We start from the raw sequence: 25,214 nt of genomic DNA on the forward strand, positions 1-25,214 counted from the left end.
GGCAACCAAAAACACACTTCTTTGGTGACATTGACTTCCCAAAAGCCGGGCAGGGCGCTTTGATGGCGAACTGCTTTCACTCTCTTGCTCTAGTCTATGAGTGCGCGCGCGGCCGCGATCTTACCGGAGAAGTGCCCTTAGAACCCATATAAGGAAATTCCGCCCTATCTTACGTAAGACAGAGCCATACTCGAAAAAAACTTTCCGAAACTTGTGACAAACCGGAAGGAGTATTTTTGGAACAAAAATACTCCTTCAAACGTACAACTTAGTTTTTGAAACTTTGTCCATGTTTAGCATGGGAATCCAACTCTTTACCAGTGTAAAAAACTCAGTATGCATGAAATAGCATTTAACCCCCCCCTTTAAGTAGGCTGAGACTGCTCCCACCCAACAGTCTCAGGAACATTAGATCGGTGAAGAAGAAACCTCTGGAACGCCGCTGAAGAGTTTATTTCTTCTTTATTTATTTTTTTTAAAGCGGAACGTCCAGAAGACCAGACATATTTTATCTTAATTTTTCTTTACATCAGAAAAACTATATATATACACATGTATATATAAATATATATCACTCCGTGGCCACCAGCAGGAAACAACCGAACTGGCAGCGCTGCAACCCTCCTCAGAGAGGCTGTAGGCTCCCAGAGGACGCCGAGGAGAAACGATTTCTCGAAACCGTCCATCCCCGGTATTTTATCTGTTGCGCAACGCAATTCTCGAATAGCGTCAGTGCTGTTACATCCTCACATTCATCCATGTCCTTAAATACTTTACCTACCAGTGCTGCCTAATAATATTTATCTAATATTTATGATGGCTGGTGGGTAACGTCGGGGTTATGATGACGCCGACCCGGGAGAGAGATAGCTCGCAAGCGTCTCTTTAACCCGAGACACTGTTATACCATGATACTTAATACCCATAACATTACTATAGTAGAAGTTTAGGGATAAAACACATAAATAGAAACCGGTTTATTCCACCATCTCGACACCTCAGTGTGGAGATAGGGAAAACACGGCACTCCCCGACGAGGAGGCTGAAATATAGAGTTTTCCTTATATTTTCACTCTCATACATGTTCGGCTGGCCAGTAATATTTAACTTAGCAACAGCACTAGATAAAACCTCCTTTTATAAGCTCCTCTTTATTCAACAGAGTTATGAGCTGACTTATTTATTTATTGAAAACTCATAAACATCTGCCTTATTTATTTTTAAACAACAAACACTAATACCAATTCCTCGGAACTGGAAATCGCAGCATGAGTGCCTCATCCCGGGGAGGAGAAACCGCAGAGCGTGCTTCTCCCCGAGATAAAGCACTGGATCTAACAGGTGAAGGCAGAGATAGGGCTGGGTCCGTCTCAAACCCCGCTGTTAGAACCATTTGCGATCCCGAAGATGCGGATCGACGCCGTGCCTCGGCAGCAGCGGGACCCGCGCCTCGGGGGGCGCGCACCGAACCGTCCTCCTCGAAGAACGGCCGGCGGGAGCGGAGCGTCCTCACGGACAGCTTCTCGCAATGCTCACATGCTCCACTCCCAAACAAGCAACACAAAGCTGAAGTGTGTGTCCCCACCCGTGATATAACGTGGGCAGGGAACAACACAACGCTTGCTTGCTCTCTTTTGCCATAATATATATATATTGCAACTTTGACAAACAACAATAAATATGACAAGGACAGAATACACAGATCGCTTGCTGAAGGCACAGAAGCTGTCGCGGTCTGTTTCCAGGGGTGCTTTATAGTTTCCTGGTCGATGATGTCACCCACCTATGATGTCTCGTCTTTCCATTGGACTGATTACACATGTGCTTCACGACGCAATCACGCAGGGCGTTCCCGCAGCGCTTGACGCAGCGCGAGTTCCCTTGAAAGGGAACACCTCAGACCCCAGAGGGTTAATGTTAATAAAACAAGAAAATACAGAGAAAATCACTCATTGTCATTGCTCTTTAGTAGGATTACTCTATATTTAATTTATACAGTGAAGACTATGGAGTGTTGTTTTTACATACAGTATGATTAATTTCTATTTATAAAGACTGTTCTGTCTTTTATTTTATTTTATTTATTTCACAGGAAAGCCTTATTTGTTGAGATCTAAATTGTTCCTGATCACCCCTAAGAAAGGTTATGGAATGTGTTGCACATGTTGCATGTTGCATATGTGTTGCACAAAAAAACTGATCAGAACACCCTTAGCTGAAAGAATGAAGTAAAACTGTTTCATCTGGATTTTCCAGGAACAACTTCATTATATGTCACAAGACAAAACACACACAAAAGAAGTTTTTAGTATCTTGACATGCCCACAACAGATGGTTTGGTGGAACTTCCTTCTGAAAAATACATTGTCAATCATACATCACTCTCTTTTGTTCTCATGTCATGACACATGATATACAGTATATTGTACTATTAAGTCCTTACACACTATACCTCAAGTTAATTTAAGTTATTAAGTATACTAAAGTAAAGTTTGTGTATGTTTTTAAGTATACTTTATGTAGTAAGTATACTAATATCAATGTACTAGAAGTATACTTGTAACTGTACTGTTTCAATACTACTTGGGAATAAATTGGAACACTTTTTAGTATATAATAGTTTACTTTTTTTAAATAAACTTTAAGTGTAACAGTTGTAAACTTTGAGTACACAAATGTAAGCTTAGCGTTAAGTTCTGCCAGGAAGACTCAATCAGCGCGTCATGTATTAACTCACTTCTAACCAATCATGTGTTAACACTCTCAGTATAAAAGAAGGGTTCTTACATTCGTCTGAGTTCGCAGATACTGACGGCGCCAATTACCTCCATCCTCCCCAACCTCCTCCAAGATGGTCCTTTCCCTCCATCCTCCCCACCACCACCAGGATGGTCCCTTCCTTTACCTCCAGGGGGTCGGCTGCGCCCCTGCCTTCATCTTCAGGCGGGATTTGCAGATTCCGTTACCCTCGCATTGCTTGCTAAGGACGGGGCCTACGCCAAAGACTTTATAAAATTTATGCTTGCTGAGCTATTAATAAATTTACACTTGTTATCATTTTATCTCCCGAGTCTTTCTGGTAGAACTAGTTTACAACCATGTTTTTTGTTTGAACTGCAACTATACTACAAGTGAACTTATATGTATACTAATAGTTTACTTCTCAAATACTTATGAAAGTACACTTTGTAGTATACTCTCAGTTAACAACTAGTTTAAGAGTTTTATACTGCAAGTATACTTGTAAATTTTCTTTAAGTGAACATAACATCATACTTATAGTTTATAATTTAAATATTATTGTTGCACTCTAAGTATACTACTATGTTCCTGTTTGGTTATTATGTTTTTATACTTGAAATATACCTTTAACTGTACTTTAACTCTTTCCATTTTAAAAACATTTTATTCTACCTTCGGGCATCCTATTTTTTTATATTCACCCATTTTTATGGGTAACTTTAATAATGATAAAAAAGCAACATTTTAAATGTGTTATTATTACAAACGGTGTACGCACAGAACAGAGGGGCGGGGTGAGCAAAGCTCATTATCATTTAAAGACACATGCACTTAAACGGCGTGCTGAAAACAGAGCTGTTTTTGACCAGGTAAAATGAGTGTTTTCTTACAATACTAATGACAATTTTTAATTAAAGTATATTACAAACTTTTAATTTAGACCCTAAAGAATCATGTAAGCTTGTACAAAAATGCCATTATATGACCCCTTTAAGATCCTCCCAGCCACCCTGGAAAACAAACGGACTTCTTCCAACTCCCTACCACCATCAGCACCCAATCCACTGCAGATCAACTTTGTCCACATGGGGGCAAAGGTAGCCAGGTGCAGGCCCACTTCTCTGGAGCATGGTCAGCTTTGAGGGGCCTGTGACTGGAAGATGCTAGTGGATGATGGGCAGCGGCTCATTTTTCCTCCAGAGATTGCAATCACCACACTAAGGCATGACATAGGTCTCTGGTCCCCCTCTCTGAAGGTCTTCATCATTGAACTCACTGTACCCTGGGAGGACTCAGTGGACGAGGTATCCGAGCGAAAACAACTACGCTATGCTGAGCTAGCTGCTGAAGCACAAGATCGCGGATGGAAAACTGAAGTCCGTCCAGTGGAGGTGGGATGCAGGGGGTTTGTGGCAGTGTCTACCACCAGACTGCTTGGAGACCTGGGAATCAGAGGCCAGAGCCTGCGCCAGGCCATCAAAGCAATGTCGGAGGCAGCTTTAGAGAAGCAGCCAGTGGCCGTGGGTGGATAAAGAGACAAGACTCTTGCTGGGCTCCAGCTTGATTGGGTGATTGGGGGGATACACTCAGAGGCGTCGCAATAGGGCAGGCAAGCCAGGCAATTGCCTGGGGCCCCGCATTTTAAGGGGGCCCCTGAGGGCTGATCATTCAAACAATCAGGAATATAAAGACGCAGCTACATCTCCGCATCCCCCTTAGTGGGGCCCCTCTCTCGTTACCTGTTTATGCTTTTACCGTCTCGCCTCTGCAGCCCTTGTCAAACTGGAGCAGCGCTTACTCGCGGTATTTAGCAAATGCATGATTTGATTTGTTAAACATGAAAAGGACTTATCCATCTGGCATGGCCGCTCGCTCTAACCTTAACATAGATAAATGTTTGCTATTATTAGGCGCATATCCAAGTGTTTGTGCGGAGTGTGGAGCACGCACTGCATGACATGGAGGCGCCAACGCGATTACTTGCATTTTCCTATAAACAGTGGAAACAACTTAAAATACTCCATTTCTGGCCATACAGAAAAGAATAATGCATCAGTTGCAATGACTTTTATTTGTGTAAACTCACAATAACAAGAAAACTGTGCTTTTGTAAAATAAAATAAAACAATCAGGGCGCGCTTTCATGGACTGTGAATTGGAGCGCGTCTCAAAAATAAACAGAAACACAGCATACAGGCTACTAGCCTCACATACATGAGAAATATATCTTTATAAAGCTTGAAATGTCCACTTTTAAACAATACATTTACTATAGTTGACATTATTTCATTAGTAATACGTATCCAGCTCTTTACATTAAACTAGTTGAGTAAACAGTTAGTTAATGAACTAATAAAACAAATATTAAATTAATATTCACCCATCCACCCATCAAGGGAGGATGCCCACCTGAAACTCCACTGTGATAACTACACTGCCAAGGTCAAGTACATTCATCTGCTTGCACTTAAAGGATGTATTACATCTCATCCTGTGTTTCCTGAAAACTACACTACCAGTGGACTAGCCTACACAAAAATTCAGATACTCAGAATTAGGAACATCTGTTTTCTTTATAAATCAAAATTTCAAAAAACAAAAAAAGTAAGTTTATGACCATATCTAAAATTATGTTAAAATAAAACATTTAATAGGCTATTCAATCAAAAGAGTAAACACAACTACAAGCCAAGTATACTTTGATTACTTAATTATACTTTTAAGTATATCTTGATCAAAAGATTGAGTACAAGTATAGGCAAAAAATACTTAGACTTTTCTGTCAGTATAAGCCAAGCATACTTTAGTGCACTTTTAGGTATATTTCTGAGAAGTACATAAAGTATATTTATTAGAAGTACATAAAAAGTATAGACTGAAAGTATACTTTCTTATTTTTAGTTTAAAATAAGCATACTAATAGCGTACTTGAATAGACTTCTTTTCCGTAAGGTTACTAAAGATATATTATCTAAATACATTATCTTACATTTTTTTGGAGACTCATGTACTGACAGAGAACAATTTGCAACACTAATGAGAACGGGAAATCTTCCTGGTGTATGAATTGATGCCGCAACAATGCTGCAGTAGCTGCTGGACTGGAAACGGTCACATTCTTTAAACTTTAATTAATTGTGTATCTATGTCAATAAGTAGTACTTATAACATCCTCATTGCATACCTTTCACACTTGTCATGAGACAACAATAACTGACATGTTGCATGTCACAAATGAATTAAATTTGGATGGCTTTAGCATGTTGCTAAGATAGAGGCGCAAAATTCAAATAAGCTCAGTAAAAACAAGTACACAAGTGAAAAGGTATGTTTCATTAGATGACTTCGTTTTTTCATTCGTTTTTTGGCTCTCTGTGATGGTACCACGAGCCGTCGCTCATTGACCGATTGTAAGCTCCTGGTAGGGATGTAGACTCATGGGAGCGAGTGAAAGTAGGTGGGAGCTGACCCTGTGATAGATCTGTAAGCAAGCGTCAATGATGCTGAGTTCCCACTATAATAGTGTGTGTGCTTATGCTGAATCAGATTCAGAACTGACAGCCATGCTTTCCCGGGTCTTTCTCAGATGTGCATTGAAAACTTAGCAGTATGGAGCTATATTGGTGCCAAAATATGGAATGCCAACAGTGCCAAATTCTGCATAAAAGTTTTCACCTCTCTCACTACCTTCGATGGTGGAGTGGCTGTGCCTCTGGCGAGCCACCTCTGCCCTGCATGCGAGGCCAAGGCACTCTTATTGCACAAGGGTAGTTCTGAGCAGGGGTTGAGCTGCGCTTGTCGACTGACCGTGTTCAAGTCACAGCGCAGGCCCTCATCCAGACGATGTCCACCTTGGTGGTCCAGAAGCGCCCCTGGCTGTCCTTGTAGAGGTGCGAGAGGTTGTCAAAGTACGCTTTATCGATGCTCCCATCTCACAAGGTGGCCTTTTCGGCAACACTGTTGAGAACTGGCCCAGCAGTTCTCCGCAGTCAGCAGCTGACTGAAGCGCTTCCCCCGACGTACCACCAGAGTGCCTTGTGTACCGCCCCTCAGTCTACTCATCGTCAAAGGTGTCACCCCCTGCAAAAAAAAAAAAAAAAAAAAAACTCTGGCACAGCCTGCTCTACTGTGACCTCTGCAGGATGATGACACCGCCCGTCTCAGCCGCTGTTTAAGTGGTCGGTGAAACAATCACCCCTGAGATGGGTGACCTGGAGATGGGTGGAGCTGCTCTCTCCCGGTAGAGGGCCGGGGAACAAATCTTTTGAGTCAAAATTCAATTCTGTTCTTTGACCCTGTCAAGCTGAATAGTTGAACTAAACGACATTTGAATAGCACTATAACATCATAAATAAATAAAAAAAGATAATCTTTCATGCCTAAGATTGTGTGTGCAAAGAATCTATTATTATATGCAAACAAAGGTCATAATTTAGCAAACTGTTTAGAATAGCACAGCAACACAATCATAAGACATTCATTTCAGCTGCTCAGGGCCAATCAGAAGGGTATTCGCTTAAACACTTGGTTATATCTAAAAGCTAGGGTAGGTGATTTGTTCCAGAAACATTTTTTGTTATGCTAGTTAAAAGTCTCTTCATGATAGCAATCACTAAGTTAAGTGGTCTAAATTTATTTATATGTAAATATATCATCTGTTGAAGGCGTATAGGGCCATAAAATGTTCATCCAATCATTGCAGTCAGTCCAAATGCCTGTCAATATGTATGTCCATACCTCCGAGAACCCGCTCGCACAGATATTACACGTCATCAGCGCATTTGATACTATGCAGAGTTAGACAGGCATCAGTCACCGAGCACCACAACCAAAACAGCAGCCACCTTTTACAGTTCCTTCTGAACCAAAACAACAAGCTTATGCTGAGGTCACGCCATAACTACTGTACTGTACATAAACTACTGTTTGTAATTTGAATTGATGTGTTTCAGTGGCAACAATATCAACAGCGAAATTAATCTGCAGCAGTCAGGTGGTACAGGTCAGTGTTCTTTAAGCTGTTTATGTTCAGTATTATTGTAATGTTATGTGCTTTGAAATATGAAATATTTTAATGCCATCCCTCATGATTTTTTTTTGTTCATGTGTTTTGAAAAAGGTGTGGCTTTATAGACGCTCTGACAATAGACTCATTGTCATTGCTCTTTAGTAGGATTACTCTATATTTAATTTATACAGTGAAGACTATGGAGTGTTGTTTTTACATATGATTAATTTCTGTTTATAAAGACTGTTCTGTCTTTTATTTTATTTTATTTATTTCACAGGAAACCCTTATTTGTTGAGCTCTAAATTGTTCCTGATCACCCCTAAGAAAGGTTATGGAATGTGTTGCACAAAATACTGATCAGAACACCCTTAGCTGAAAGAATGAAGTAAAACTGTTTTATCTGGATTTTCCAGGAACAACTTAATTATATGTCGCAAGACAAAACACACACAAAATAAGTTTTTAGTATCTTGACATGCCCAGAAAAGATGGTTTGGTGGAACTTCCTTCTGAAAAATACATTGCCAGTCATACATCACTCTCTTTTGTTCTCATGTCATGACCAGTGTTGGGGGTAACTCATTACAAGTAACTTGAGTTACGTAATCAGATTACTTTTTCAAGTAACTAGTAAAGTAATGCATTACTTTTTCAATTTGCAATAAAATATCTAAGTTACTTTTCCAAATAAGTAACGCTAGTTACTTTTTCACATTTATTGACTGACAGCTCTCCTGTCCCTATGTTGAGAGAAACAAAGTGAGGTGGTGGTGTGTGCGCTGTGTAAACATGATGGTTATTGTAGTTCTAGAGTAAATGTGAACTTACTCATCTCACTGCTCAAAATAAATAAAAACAGTAAACTGCAATCTCAACTTTTTTTTTTAACTCAACTTTTATAATTAACTATTAAATTACACAAATATACTTTGTGAATTTAATCTCACTTTATTAATATCTTTGCTGCTGACTTTCAATGATCTAATTCAACCATACTAATAAGCAAAAATTACTTAAGATTTAGAAATAAGAGTGTTACTTCCTTCTCCTGTATATTATTGTTCTTTAATCTAGAACAGTAGGGCAAGCGGCACCCTTTACTGTACAAGCGTAAATATACATTTCCTTCAGCCTGAGGCTTATTCAGTTCACTTTTGGTGTGAAAGGGCCTTAACATTTGCCAAAAATATAACTTTTTTGTTGGTCTTCTTATTAAAAACAAACAAACAAGCAAGCCCAGCCCAGGTGAGAAGAAAAAGTAACGTAATACTTTTCATAAAAAGTAACTAAGTAATGCAATTAGTTACTTTTTTAGGGAGTAACGCAATATTGTAATGCATTACTTTTAAAAGTAACTTTCCCCAACACTGGTCATGACACATGATATACAGTATATTGTTCTATTAAGTCCTTGCTTACACACTATACCTCAAGTTAATTAAGTTATTAAGTATACTAAAGAAAAGTTTGTGTATGTTTTTAAATATACTTTATGTAGTAAGTATACTAATATCAATGTACTAGAAGTATACTTGTAACTGTACTGTTTCAATACTACTTGGGAATAAATTGGAACACTTTTTAGTGTATAATAGTTTACTTTTTTTTTAAATAAACTTTAAGTGTAACAGTTGTAAACTTTGAGTACACAACTAGTTTACAACCATGTTTTTTGTTTGAACTGCAACTATACTACAAGTGAACTTATATGTATACTGATAGTTTACTTCTCAAATACTTGTAGCAATTTTTTTGTTTATGAAAGTACACTTTGTAGTATACTCTCAGTTAACAACTAGTTTAAGAGTTTTATACTGCAAGTATACTTGTAAATTTTCTTTAAGTGAACATAACATCATACTTATAGTTTATTATTTTTGCACTTTAAGTATACTACTATGTTCCTGTTTGGTTATTATGTTTTTATACTTGAAATATACCTTTAACTGTACTTTAACTCTTTCCATTTTAAAAACATTTTATTCTACCTTCGGGCATCCTATTTTTTTAAATTCACCCATTTTTTATGAGTAACTTTAATAATGATAAAAGAGCAACATTTTAAATGTGTTATTATTACAAAAGGTGTATGCACAGAACAGAGGGGCGGGGTGAGCAAAGCTCATTATCATTTAAAGACACATGCACTTAAACGGCGTGCTGAAAACAGAGCTGTTTTTGACCAGGTAAAATTAGTGTTTTCTTACAATACTAATGAGAATTTTTAATTAAAGTATATTACAAACTTTTAATTTAGACCCTAAAGAATCATGTTACCTTGTACAAAAATGCCATTATATGACCCCTTTAAGATCCTCCCAGCCACCCTGGAAAACAAACGGACTTCTTCCAACTCCCTACCACCATCAGCACCCAATCCACTGCAGATCAACTTCCGCATGGGGGCAAAGGTAGCCAGGTGCAGGCCCACTTCTCTGAAGCATGGTCAGCTTTGAGGGGCCTGTGACTGGAAGATGCTAGTGGATGATGGGCAGCGGCTCATTTTTCCTCCAGAGATTGCAATCACCACACTTAGGCATGACATAGGTCTCTGGTCCCCCTCTCTGAAGAAGGTCTTCATCATCGAACTCACTGTACCCTGGGAGGACTCAGTGGACGAGGTATCCAAGCGAAAACAACTACGCTATGCTGAGCTAGCTGCTGAAGCACAAGATCGCGGATGGAAAACTGAAGTCCGTCCAGTGGAGGTGGGATGCAGGGGGTTTGTGGCAGTGTCTACCACCAGACTGCTTGGAGGCCTGGGAATCAGAGGCCAGAGCCTGCGCCAGGCCATCAAAGCAATGTCGGAGGCAGCTTTAGAGAAGCAGCCAGTGGCTGTGGGTGGATAAAGAGACAAGACTCTTGCTGGGTTCCAGCTTGATTGGGTGATTGGGGGGATACACTCAGAGGCGTCGCAATAGGGCAGGCAAGCCAGGCAATTGCCTGGGGCCCCGCATTTTAAGGGGGCCCCCGAGGGCTGATCATTCAAACAATCAGGAATTTAAAGACGCAGCTACATCTCCGCATCCCCCTTAGTGGGGCCCCTCTCTCGTTACCTGTTTATGCTTTTACCGTCTCGCCTCTGCAGCCCTTGTCAAACTGGAGCAGCGCTTACTCGCGGTATTTAGCAAATGCATGATTTGATTTGTTAAACATGAAAAGGACTTATCCATCTGGCATGGCCGCTCGCTCTAACCTTAACATAGATAAATGTTTGCTATTATTAGGCGCATATCCAGGTGTTTGTGCGGAGTGTGGAGCACGCACTGCATGACATGGAGGCGCCAACGCGATTACTTGCATTTTCCTATAAACAGTGGAAACAACTTAAAATACTCCATTTCTGGCCATACAGAAAAAAATAATGCATCAGTCGCAACTACTTTTATTTGTGTAAACTCACAATAACAAAAAAAATGTGCTTTTGTAAAATAAAATAAAACAATCAGGGCGCGCTTTCATGGACTGTGAATTGGAGCGCGTCTCAAAAATAAACAGAAACACAGCATACAGGCTAAAAGCCTCACATACATGAGAAATATATCTATATAAAGCTTGAAATGTCCACTTTTAAACAATACATTTACTATAGTTGACATTATTTAATTAGTAATAAGTATCCAGCTCTTTACATTAAACTAGTTGAGTAAACAGTTAGTTAATGGACTAATAAAACAAATATTAAATTAATATTCACCCATCCACCCATCAAGGGAGGATGCCCACCTGAAACTCCACTGTGATAACTACACTGCCAAGGTCAAGTACATTCACCTGGTAAGCGCTTGCACTTAAAGGATGTATTAAATCTCGTCCTGTGTTTCCTGAAAACTACACTACCAGTGGACTAGCCTACACAAAAATTCAGATACTCAGAATTAGGAACATCTGTTTTCTTTATAAATCAAAATAAATAAAACAAAAAAAGTAAGTTTATGACCGTATCTAAAATTATGTTAAAATAAAACATTTAATAGGCTATTCAATCAAAAGAGTAAACACAACTACAAGCCAAGTATACTTTGATTACTTAATTATACTTTTAAGTGTATCTTGATCAAAAGATTGAGTACAAGTATAGGCAAAAAATACTTAGACTTTTCTGTCAGTATAAGCCAAGCATACTTTAGTGCAATTTTAAGTATATTTCTGAGAAGTAAATAAAGTATATTTATTAGAAGTACATAAAAAGTATAGACTGAAAGTATACTTTCTTATTTTTAGTTTAAAAGAAGTATACTAATAGCGTACTTGAATAGACTTCTTTTTCGTAATGGTACTAAAGATATATTATCTAAATACATTATCTTACATTTTTTTGGAGACTCATGTACTGACAGAGAACAATTTGCAACACTAATGAGAACGGGAAATCTTCCTGGTGTATGAATTGATGCCGCAACAATGCTGCAGTAGCTGCTGGACTGGAAACGGTCACATTCTTTAAACTTTAATTAATTTTGTATCTATGTCAATACTAAGTAGTACTTATAACATCCTCACTGCATACCTTTCACACTTGTCATGAGACAACAATAACTGACATGTTGCATGTCACAAATTAATTCAATTTGGATGGCTTTAGCATGTTGCTAAGATAGAGACGCAAAATTCAAATAAGCTCAGTAAAAACAAGTACACAAGTGAAAAGGTATGTTTCATAAGATGACTTTGTTTTTTCATTCGTTTTTTGGCTCTCTGTGATGGTACCACGAGCCGTCGCTCATTGACCAATCATAGGCTCCTGGTAGGGATGTAGACTCGTGGGAGCGAGTGAAAGTAGGTGGGAGCTGACCCTGTGATAGATCTGTAAGCAAGCGTCAATGACCCGTTGATGTCACTCTCGACGTACGTCGTGACCGACAGATAGGAATCTCGCTAGAGAGGAGCTGAGCTTCGGAGCCGAGCGTTTCAATGCTGTTTAATCTACTGAGTGATCAAACAACGAGCAAGCTCTTGAAGATAATCTCTCGTGTCTGGTGCGGGCGATACAGCGCAGCAGCGGGGTTGACTTTCTTTTTCCTCTCTCTTTTGTTTTTGTTTTTGTGTTACTGAGCAAAACCCTCAGACTCCGCTACGGGCCACCTCCCAGAGATAGCCTCCCGAGCCGAGCCCCTGTGTTCCACTTCACTGACCCACTCTGGGTACGCCTACGGTCCCTTTGGTCCCGCTTGTACGGTCTCTGCGAGCCTGGTTAGCACTCCCCAGTCCATCTCGCTGGCTCATTCGGACCATCAGGCTTGGCTATAAGATTCAGTTCGCTCTGCATCCCCCCAAGTTTCGGGCCATCCACTCCATTACAGTGAGAGCCACCGATGCCCATGTCTTGCGCGGGGAGATCACAGTCCTACTGGCGAAGGACGCGATAGAGTCGGTCCCTCCAGCCGATTTGAGGTCAGGGTACTACGGTCCCTACTTCATTGTACCCAAGAAAGGAGGTGGGTTACGACCGATCTTGGACCTGCGAGTTTTGAATCGCAAGCTTCGCAAGCTTCACAAGCTTCCGTTTAAAAAGCTCATGTAGAAACGCATTTTCGAATGCGTCAGTCCCCGAGATTGGTTTGCTGCATCGACCTGAGGGATGCGTACTTTCATGTCTCAATTGTCCCTCAACACAGGCCGTTTCTGCGCTTTGTGTTCGAGGGTTGAGCATATCAGTACATGGTCCTGCCCTTCGGGCTGTCCCTGTCTCCCCGTGTCTTCACGAAAGTCATGGAGAGGGCCCTTGTTACCATGAGAGAATAGGGCATTCGCATCCTCAACTATCTCGACGATTGGCTCAAACTAGCACTCTCTCGAGATCAGTTATGCAAACACAGGGACCTCGTGCTCAGGCCTCAGCCAGCTGGGTCTTCAGGTTAACTGAGAAAAGAGCAAACTCGCCCCCGTACAGAGGATCTCTTTTCTCGGTATGGAGCTGGATTCGGTCGCACAGTCGGTGCTGAACTGAAGGTGCTTGAGACTCCAGAGACACCAGCAGGTTCAAATACCTTTTTGCTGCTCAACAGTGGCTTTTTATTTTATTTTTATTTTTATTTTTTAATACAATTAATTTGTTGGACAGAAACATCCCTTAATACGCCTTTATCTGACTGGATAAAGTCAGACAGTTGACAGTTCAACAATCTCTATTAAGTTTGTGCAAAATTGTATATGTTTGAATGCCTTTTGTAAGATGTGGCAGAAAGATCTTTCTTCCTCCCCACGTTGCATAAAAACTGTGACTTGTTTAATAATGTGGAACAACATCTTTAATCAGGTTTTTACCTTTACCTTGGAAGACCTGGCAAACTAGTTAACAAACCTGTCTGTGATTGATACCAGTTACATAAAAAGACGTGGACAAAAAACAAAAATAAACACACCTTCTTTGAAAAACTAAAATCTGAATGTTAATTGTACTCTAATTCGACTGATATGTTACTTGCATAATAATTTGCAATACATTGTAAATATTTTTAAATATAAATATACTTTTAGGATTGAAATAATGGAAAAAGAGAAAAAGGAAGCATATGTTTCCTCAGTGTCATGACAACTAATTCTGATTGCATCTGAGGAGAGCAATTAAACACTGTAATGCTTTTATTCGCTGTAGCAGGGTTATTACTGGTAACTAAAACTATAAAAAAAATATATACATATTTTTTTGTTAATTGAATTAAAGCTAAAATGAAATAAAATATACATATTAGAGGAAAAAACTTAAACTAAACAAAAATTAGTACTGTTGACTTGGCACCTAACTGAAATGTTTAAGTTGAAGCACTAAGTGGAAATAAATAAAAACTAAAATAAAAATGAATGAAACTATAAAAGATCTCAAAATTGCAAACGTCTTGATCAGTCTATTGTACATAAATGCAATGGAGCTACAAAACAATTGCATGCCAATCATTCTTTGGGGAGGAGTAGAATTTAGTTTTTATTTCCTTTACTGGAAAACTTTTTTGTAATTATTTTTGGATGACTTCCTCCATCAGGTCCTTTATAAGGGCAGCGCAGTGATCGGCAAGGATCATCAACATCATGAGTGTCTCTCCTCTGCTCACAGCTCTGCTGATGCTGGCATCCACAGCCACTGCCTCTCACTTCTACGGAGGCTCAATGACCTTCAGCTCAAGAAAGAATCCTGATGGATCCTACATGGTGAGACCTTTATTCACAACCGCAAACAGGTGTTTTTCCAATTAGGTGCACTTTTATGTGCCAGGGGATTTTTGTATTTTTCCATTTTTTTTAATAAATATATAACTGCAACAAAAATATCACAAGTTTTCATAATAATAATAATAATAATTCAAATGCCTTTTATGTATAGATTTTATTATTTAATCATTGTCCTAGACTTCAAATCTTAAAATATGAAAAGCATTACCATTAAAATAATATTACATTTTATGATAATATAATGATAACTTTATATTATGGTCAGTTTGGAAAATGTCACATAATATTTTAATTGTGTGCCATTTAAAATCAGGCTGTAATTTTCTCCAATTAAGCTAGACGTGTTAAAATATTATGTGCATTTAGGATACATAAGTTAGTAGTTATGAAATTAGCCTAAACAAGACAAGGTAATCTGCCATTTTATTCTAAAATGTTTATTATAATATTTTTGTAGAACAATTAAGGATGTTGAGAAGTTATTAAAAATGTATTCTTTCAGGTGGACATCCGCTTCAAGGAGGCCTTTCATGGCTGTGATTCATATGATAACTGGCGTTGCGGGTCTGGAAACTGTGGCAATAAAAGTTATGTGAGTGGTCGTGTAGACAGCAGCTCCAATGGTGGCAGCTGGTGTCAGACTGAGGGAGTCATGAAGAGAACCGTCCCCAACAACAGCCCGTTTCAGCTGTAGTAAGCACTTATGCAGAGGAATAAGACTATCTGATACACCATTATCTAATAGCGCTGAAGGTAGTATAAAACTAATTTATTGCTAATGAAAAGTCTATGCTTGTGTCAACAGCCAAAGTAGTTGCTGCTGGATATATAACACAGTCACATCTGGTGGAAACTGGCAACTTATCACACACATTGACCTTGGAGTGAGATCTGACACCTCTCAGCCCAACAGATCTCCAGTCGCCACCACACTTCCCATTGTCAGGTATAATCAATTTGTCTTCATCAAAAGAGTTTTCAGTCTTCAAGCTTTTTAATGCCCAATGCAGTACTGCTGAAACTTCTTGTTTTCAGTCTTCTTCTTGAGGAAATCTACAACCTTCATTCAGACTTTGTTTTTTTATCATTTAAAGCTTGGGTGTGCTATCGATTTTAGTCTTTTAGCTTTTAGGAATCATTAAAAAAAATCTGATCTGAAAAGATCTCTCTGACCTACACTATTAGAATGCTCAGTGTTCAAAATATAACCAACATATCGCAATGATGTCATTGTAATGTATATTTTTATTTGTATATTTCATATAATATTATTTTATTATTCGATTTTATGATATACCCTATCCTTTTTTATTATGATCCATTAAAAGTCACCTTAGGAACAGTTGTAAATTAATTGCAAAATGACAAAAACATCAAACTCATTTCAAAATGACTGTTTTTGGATTGTTTCTAGAGTCCCTCAGAACTGCCCGAGGAACTACAATCTGTTGTCCTGCGATCCAGATAATGATCAGGTCAGGTGTAGATATGGAGTTTTCTCTGCAAATGAGTGTGGAATGTGCAACCAACATGCCGGATTCACTCTGAACCAGGTGAGAATATGTAAGGAATAATGTCCAATCATGTATGTTGATCATTATACAAAAGTAAGAAGTGTTTTCTTTCATTCTTCCACATGTTCTCGGCTGACTTGGTTGCTACTTAATGTATCATTCACTGTTCATATCTTTCTTCTCTCCAGAACACATGTACTCTGTCATATGGAAACTCTTCAGTACGTGGCGTTTATGCATTTGAGTTGGTGATGGAAGACTATCCCACCCAGAACATCACTCTAAACTACACTGCCATGGCCGCAGCGGTCAGAACCCCGTTTGTCAATGGATTCTCCAATCCACCACTGAGCAAAATACCTCTCCAGTTCGCTTTAGAAGGTACCGTTCAGTGCTGAAACCAGGCTTTTAATTGTGATGCTCTGCCACATCCTTCATGTCAGTGTTCGAATTATACCGTGAGCTTCGAGGGGTACCGCTATTTCAACTGGTGACGTCACTTTTTTGCCCATTTTATAGGCTTACACAGAAGAACCACTAATCTATATCAGAGTTTTTCCTGTCTCAAAATGAGGCGGAGGTGGTAAAATCGTAACTCTAGGGGGGTCCGGGGGCATGCCCCCCCGGGAGAAAATTTTGTACATTTTAAAGTTAAATTCATTAATCTGGTGCACTTTGAGTCACTCGAATCTGTTAAAAATAAATAATAATCCACCCGCCAACCGCCTATATTCTTTGATTTAGATATCTGCATCTGATCATCACATTACAATTATTCAATTAAGCATGATAATATGGTAACATATCACATTGAAGTAGGCTGATTTAAAATGAACATTTATTTAAAATAAAAGTTCTTCTTTTGGCAAAATTACATTTCCTTTATAGCCTAAACAGAGGCTTTACTCCCTTTAAACTTAAATTGTCAATGTTTCATTTTTGAAAACACTTATCGGAATAATTTTTTGTACCTTTATAAAGGGCATTTTTCCCCTAATTTTATTTAATGCATGCTCTAAATTTCATTTCAAATTATTACATTTTATCAATACATTCAATTAAAATAATAAGACACTAGGCTGTTACCAATCAAATTAAATAATTTACATTGAAAAATTATAACTGTATTAAATGAGATTATGAGATTGTTTTGAATATTTTTTGAATATACAAATAAGGAATGTTGAAAAGAATGATACTTTATTAAACTAAACCGCCAGTAGGAGGCGGCAGGAGACCGTCTTAATGAGCGAGTCATTGAGTCATTAATTTAAACGATTCGTTCAAACGGCTGATTTATTCAGAATGAGGCAGTTTAAAGGGGGGGTGAAATGCTCATTTTCACTCAATCTCCTGTTAATCTTGAGTACCTATAGAGTAATATTGCATCCTTCATATCTCCAAAAAGTCTTTTGTTTTATTATATTAATCAAAGAAAGATAGGGTGTACCGAGTCTTTCCGGAAAAAAACAAGCGGCTGGGGGCGGGCCGTGTGGGCGAAGCTTAGCTGTGCTAACGCGCCGAGCTAGTGACAACACACAGAGACATTATTTGTTCAACAGTTACTCACCGTCCGGTTCCAACGCACGACCGTGAACCTTTATTGCGACTGCTCGATCCTTAAGCATTAGACGATCTGGGCTTTGTTTATAAAACAATCATCGTCGAAATGCAGGGAACAAACAGTCTACACCTCCGTTTATGCTCAGGAAAAACAAACTCCATCCACGGGTGCCTTAACGCTGGGTTCTTTGGGAATCTGTGCAGGGTTGTCTTGCCCTGGCAACCAAAAACACACTTCTTTGGTGACACTGGCTTCCCAAAAGCCGGGCAGGGCGCTTTGATGGCGAACTGCTTTCACTCTCTTGCTCTGAGTGCGTGCGCGCGTGCGTCTTTCCGAGGGAAGTGCCCTTTGGACCCATATAAGGAAATTCCGCCCTCTCTTACGTGAGAGAGAGCCATACTCGAAAAAAACTTCCCGAAACTTGTGACAAACCGGAAGGACAATTTTTGGAACAAAAATACTCCTTCAAACGTACAACTTAACTTTTGAAACTTTGTCCATGTTTAGCATGGGAATCCAACTCTTTAACAGTGTAAAAAACTCAGTATGCATGAGACAGCAATTCACCCCCCCTTTAATAATGGGTAATTGAATCTTTGACTCGAGCGATTAGTTCAAAACGCTGAATCATTCAGTAATGAATCATGGATGCGTGTTGCTGTGAGATGGTTCTGTTGTTTGGAACTATTTTCGCTGCTGAAACAGAACAAAAACATTCATTGCGTCTAAAAATGTAAGTAGCCTAACTTAGTTTTAATTATTTGTTTATTGAACTGTTATGAAATCAATATCTCGGTTTCAATCGTGATAGCATTCAGGAAAACAGCATTCTGGTCGTGTGTAGCCTATATAACGTTATAGAGGGTTTTCACCTACGTCACGATTTGGTCAGTTACCCGGATGCGCGGCCATATTGGAGGTACTCGGATGTAAACAACAGCATGGATTGCACTGTTTATGTACTACTGAACACATTGTTACACTAATTTCTGATGTCTAAACCACGGGAACAACACATGGAAGCTGCGAAATCATATAGAGAAGGACTTAAAGCAGGAAAGAGCTCAACATTTTGACAAACTTAAGTTAATATGTGGTAAAGATCCGAACGAGCTAGCTTCTCTAACTAGTCCTTACTTCTATTTCGCATCCCAACATTGGCTACGTTCAGATTGTCAGTCCAAAAAAAAGCACATGAAATCCGTTTCAATCTACATCCATATGTGGTTTAATATCCTATTCAAATCACATATCAGGAAATCCACCAGTCTGAACGCTCTTTCGCGTGGTTTATGTGACTTTCTCACGCCACGTAAAATGTAAACATCAGACATTGTTATAGGGAACATGCTGAAAGTTGCAGCCGAAACAAGGCTGTGTTGTTGCAAAGTGCCGGACAAGCAGAAAATTATTATTTTTGAAAAGTATTTTGAAACCGGCGCGGAAAAAGAGTTGTGCATACAGTACCAGCCTCCTACAGTTCTGCAGCTCGAGACGCAGTAGTCCAGCGCGGCGGCTACACATCTCCATATTGTAAAATTTTAATAAGAAAACATTTATATTGCAAATGCAAACCCCTCCATCAACGCAACATCATTGCCGTGTTGTCAAAGAGCTGCGTGGACACACAAATCGGACCTGAACAGTTGCAATACAGTGTGGACATCATTTTAGATCATATTCCAATCGGATACAAAGATAATCGGATTGACAGTGTGTATGTACCCATAGTTAACTATTTTACGTCAAAATTTTAGCCATAACGCTTCATTTACACATGTGGCTGATGCTGTGCCTCTCTCAACCACAAACGCCATCTTTCATCAGTTTTTTGCACTCTTCTCTTTAACTTTCGGCAGTCTATAGAACTAGAAATGTTTTTTCTCGGTGCGACCGATGAGTACAGACCAAAACTTGACCATTTTTCAGAAGCAATAATCAGCCAAATTTGCGAGTCCGTTCAGTTCAATGGCACTGTTTATGTTCAGTGCCTCCAAAATGGCCGACTTCCGGATTGATGACGCGTCGTGAAAACCCTCTATTGTTTCTTAACTATAATTAATATGTTATAAATAACTGCGCGAACCTCAACAGCGCAACTTTGTTACCGTCTGTACATTAGATAAGTTACCATGATGGGAGTTCCGTGTCTTTATTACACTCAACACATTATAATGATTTATCTGTCATCCACCCTCGATTGAATGGAATGTTGTTATTACTTGACCCGCTCGACCGGCGGATTATGATCTGTGCAGCACTATCGACAAACTATCGAGTAGCCTACGTACGTTTTGACAGCTAGTGAAGTGATATCAAAAAACCATGGTAAAGAACAGAGGCTGAACGTTGGTACAGAATGGTAACGTTACAGCCCGATGGGGGGTAGGGTTTGAAATCGTATTTAAATACATACTATTTGGATAGGCTAACATTATATATTTTTTATTTTTTTTAAATCAGTACCCCCCAACTATTATTTTCCTCCCTTTTGGGAGGTACCAAGTCTCATCTAGGGGGGTCGGACCCCCCCAATACCCCCCTTAATTCGAACTATGCTTCATGTTATGTTTTGTGTTTAGTGGAGGCTCCGGCACCATCTTGCACTGAGGGTGAATATCTACCTCGGTTCATCCACCCAACACCTCATCACGGAGAACACCTTCAGGCTCATGTCAATCAAGAGCTAGAGATCAGAGTAAAAGCCACAGCAATTTACTCAAGGTATGAAGGAAATGCATATTGTGTTACCCTTTGGAGCTTGGAAGGGTTCAGTTTGAGCAGATGTTTTATACCATTATCACTGTCCTCATCAGAGCTCATTTCCCAGTACATTCAGCATCTGGCTCATATTCGTGATCTCAAACATACTGTCAAAACCGTCTTTTTCAACATCTTCAAAATTAATATTTTGATCGCTGACAGCTTCTTCACCAGATCCACCATTAAGTGACAGTGACACTAATATTGGATTGTATTCAGTGCTCTGTAGTAAATTACTGAGTCATTTCAAGTTTTGCTAATGATACATCCTATTCTTTTGTTTTCTGCCTGCGGTAACTATGAGTGAAATGTTACATCATTATTGTGTATCAGACATTGCAACCTTGTGGAATAAAGGTGAATTGCACTTGTTCAGTCATCAAAGATTAAATTATTGTTGTGCAGAAAAAAATATACTTACACTGTTACACACCTCCAGTCGTTAGCGACCCTATACAATTTTGACAAAAAATTTATGGGAAAACTGCCATTCTTTATATATATTGTTTATAATTCATTGATTGAGGAAAACAAAGAAAGTTGATGTTAACTTTAAAAAAATGAATGAGGAGGAGGGTAGGGAATGACGTCCCGTCACTAAAGACCCGACTCAAACAGCAAAAGAAAAAAAAGAAAAGAAAAAAGCATAATAGGACCCCTTAAATCTATGGACATTACTAATTTCCGTAAATGCGAATATTGTTGTAGACAGAAAAGGGCCATGGAGTCAAAAAGGTTTAGAAACACTGTAACTTCCAAAACAGGGTCATTTCAGTTACATTTTTAAACTGATACATGTGCATCTAATTGGATTTTCTTTTCTTCCCTGATTGTCCAGCATCACTGATGTGGTCTTTAGTGGACCTCTGAACAGCACAAAGGAGACCACCACCACTGGAGAGCGTGTGATCAACTGGACACCAACATCAGAGAATTATGGCCAGCACTTTCCAATTTGCTTCATTGCAGAGGGCCAATATGGGTACGATTACACAGTTAGATTACTTAAATCAAAATGTGCGATTCCACTTTATTTTAAGGTGTCTGTGTTACAGTGTAATTATGCATTTAAGTACTGTGTAATAATAATTAACAACATGTACTTACTACAGGGCTAGGGTTAGGATTGGGGTTCAGTTTAGGGTTAGTTGCATGTAATTATGCATAATATAGTTCATATTAATATAGTACTGTAACTACATGTAACGTGTAACAAGGACACTGTAAAGTAAAGTGTTACCCAATGTGCCATATGAAATGAAGCTAATTAATCATAATATTTTAGGTCTAGGAACTATCAGTCTGAGATGAGGTGTGTTATTGTCGTGGTCGAGGCTGAAGGTATTTACGCATTTATTGAAATTCTTCTTGACATTTGATTTGATGTTTGAATTCTTTGTGTGTCTTTGAAGCAAAATGAAGTTTATCTACATTATCATGACTGTTCTTTATTTATTCAAGGTCCAAAAGCACAAGTGACTTGCTCTAGAGACACAATGTCGGTGTCAGTAGAAAGAGCCACTATTTCATGGATCCACGGAGATCACTTGCGGCTGAACAACAATGCTTCCTGTTTAGTTTCTTCCAATAGCACGCATGTGTTTACAACTTTCTCTCTTACCGGATGCGGTACTCAAATGGAAGTAAGGAGTTCAATGAGTTTCTATAGATATAAATAATAATAAAACGTTTTCCACTGTATCTAAACTATTTTTAAACTTGTTTCTTTGAAGGAGACTGAGGAACATCTCATCTTCAAGAACACAATTATTACTTTTGATGATCCAAGACATGTCATAACCAGGAAAAATGAGATTGGAATTGAAGTCATGTGCAAGTACCAGAAAAAGAGCAGCATCAGCACGAGGTTTGATGCTCACAGGCCAGCTATCAACATCATTGAGAGAGGCTTCGGCTCATTCAGCTATCAGTTTGAGTTTTATCAGACTGGCAGTTTCAGAAACTTGAGAGCTCCCAACACCTACCCACTGGAGTACAACGTGGGACAGGCGATCTACATGGAGATTGAACCTGTCAATGTAGTGCAAAACACTGAGGTCTTCCTTGAGTCCTGTGTTGCTACACCTTATGATAATCCCAATTATCCCATCTCTTATCCCATCATCACAAATGGGTAAGAATCTAAAAACACTCCAATAGTGTTATTATAGTAATAGACTCAGATGTTGAATGACAAAATAACTTTATACAATTAATAAACTACATGGTTGAGTATCCCAAATGGCAAAAGAACCATTATTTTTAAGAATGTAATGTAATATGTGTCCGAAATAAATGCTTTGACAGCAGTGCCATTCTCCGACAAATTAATCAAATTCAATTTGTCAATGTTTTTCAGATGCGAGGTTGATGAAACCGTTCACATCTACACAAGTCACGAGTCCAGTGTCAAGTTCAGTATGAAGGCCTTCAAGTTTATTGGACAATATGACCAGGTAAGGATGAAAAAAAAAACCCCCAAAAAAAACACTGAAAAACGACAGACATGCTTGCTCTATTGTACTGTAATTATGAATGTGTTTTTTGAATTTCCTCTCTAGGTGTTCATCAGCTGCTCTATTATCATATGTCAAGCCAACAATCCCTACACACGCTGTGCTCAGGGCTGCACCAACGGCACGGTCATTGCACCATCCTCGCACGTTCACAAAAGAGAAGCTGCCATCCAGACCGGAAGTCACTTCATCTCCCAGGGACCCCTGCGGCTGAAGAGGAGCGCATCACTCACTGGTACGTCCTAACTTTACCATGGTAGATTATGCAGATTGTGGATCAAAAGGAAAGGCGTTAAATGCTAATGTTCCTTATTCATTTCCAGAGGCCATCAGTCCAAGCTTGAACCTGAACCTTGTTTTCATCGCTGGATGTGTCGTAGCAGTAGTTGCCATGGTGTGTGGAATGATGTTCTACAAATCCAGGGGATCAAAGATCAACTACCAACTTTTGAAAGCAGATGAGATTTGATCGGATCAGTTCAAACTACGATCAAATGTTGGCAACTAGTTAATCAACATATTTTAGTGGCATGTATTTCTGTGGTTTCTGCAAAATGTTTTTTTAGATGTTTGGTTTGGTAATATTATAACAAAAACATCTGTTCTGTCTGCATGAATGTAACTTCTAGTCATGTGTGTGTTCTGTAGCTTTCTGTAACTGTTAAGATGTAAAGTGAATGAGGGATGGATTTTGTACTGTAATACTTCACTGTACAATAAGTATCTCTTTTTGCTCCAAGTTTGTTCAAATGTTTTATGTCAGCTACTGCTTGTCATTTACATGTATTCTACTTTTCACAATTAAATCTCCCTAACAATTACACAGCCTAAGTATTATGACTTAAAACATAAGCCTTAGTGTACCTGTCTCTTAAAATTGTTGCATACATTTAAACTACATGACTAATAAGTGCTTACATGGCCAAAGGTTTTTACCTGTTGCAAAGCTTTGGGCTAAACATTTTCGGAATATTTGATGTTAGCACTACGTCACACAACTTTCACATGCATTGTTAGTTTTCATATTGGGTTTTTTCCCTTTACTGATACAAACCTAAACAGTGCCAAGTAGTCATGGTATTACAGTAATACTTGTGGCACATTGAAAAGCCTTCAAAGCCTGTACTCTTACTGCTAATTAAAATAAAGTTTAAAGAAAAATGTGGTTTATCAGAAAAAAAAGTACATATAATTATATATTCACACACACATATTATAATGAGCTCCAAGCCATTCGCAGAGAAAATGCACAGCTGCTGCAATCACACCAAGCCTTTCGTACTGACCTGATGGAGTTAAAAGAATTTCATACTGAGTTCAAAGAACTGGTCAATTTGCCCAAATCCTTAGAGCAGACCTGGGCACAACTAAAAGCCATGATTGTCCTCCAGTGCGACCAGAACCCTAACTTCCATCCAGTCCTTCCTGTCGTATAGACCAGACAGAGCTGGCCACATCAGCTGATGATGAAGAATGGCCTGGGCTTCCACCCTGGCCCAAACCCGACTGAGAACTTGGAAGGGGTTAAAGTTAACAAAACCTGACACAGCTACATACCAACCAGAGGTACCAAAGTATTCAAGGGTCTCACAGGCTCGCCTTTCACAAGCATACCGCTATTCTCAGTATTGATCTCAAAATCCAGATGTGCTACCACCGCCTCCAACACCCTAAGACCTCAGAGTGTTATTATCCTCAGCTGCACAGACCTCATATCGGAAACCTTTACGGGCACAAATTCCAGTTTCTTCTCCCCGACTTGGGTCCATACCAGCTCAGTTGAGTCGTCTAGCACCTGTGGTCAATGAAGAGTCAAACATGCCACACTTAACCCACACATCAGTGTCAGAGTATGTGTATAGAGGGCCTATCCCTACTATCCCCAAGTTCAGCCGACCAGATCCAAGTGAGTTCGCCAGACTTTGAATAGGTTT

At 39.1% G+C, this 25,214-nt stretch overlaps 1 protein-coding gene across 1 annotated transcript; it reads left to right on the plus strand.

The window, feature by feature from the left end:
- Window positions 1–14,751: 14,751 nt before the first annotated feature.
- LOC307153618 (uncharacterized protein) lies at window positions 14,752–24,454 on the plus strand. Its single transcript, XM_079863191.1, has 13 exons — window positions 14,752–14,902; window positions 15,426–15,616; window positions 15,729–15,869; window positions 16,338–16,476; window positions 16,626–16,818; window positions 20,584–20,725; window positions 21,603–21,746; window positions 22,050–22,105; window positions 22,226–22,407; window positions 22,498–22,898; window positions 23,124–23,220; window positions 23,326–23,515; window positions 23,604–24,454. The coding sequence occupies exons 1-13, from the start codon at window positions 14,783–14,785 to the stop codon at window positions 23,747–23,749; spliced, it is 2,142 nt and encodes a 713-aa protein (XP_079719317.1). The 5' UTR covers window positions 14,752–14,782; the 3' UTR covers window positions 23,750–24,454.
- Window positions 24,455–25,214: the final 760 nt, after the last annotated feature.

Source organism: Squalius cephalus (genome assembly GCF_949319135.1).
Source record: "Squalius cephalus genome assembly, chromosome: 25".
Taxonomy (NCBI): Eukaryota; Metazoa; Chordata; class Actinopteri; order Cypriniformes; family Leuciscidae; genus Squalius; species Squalius cephalus.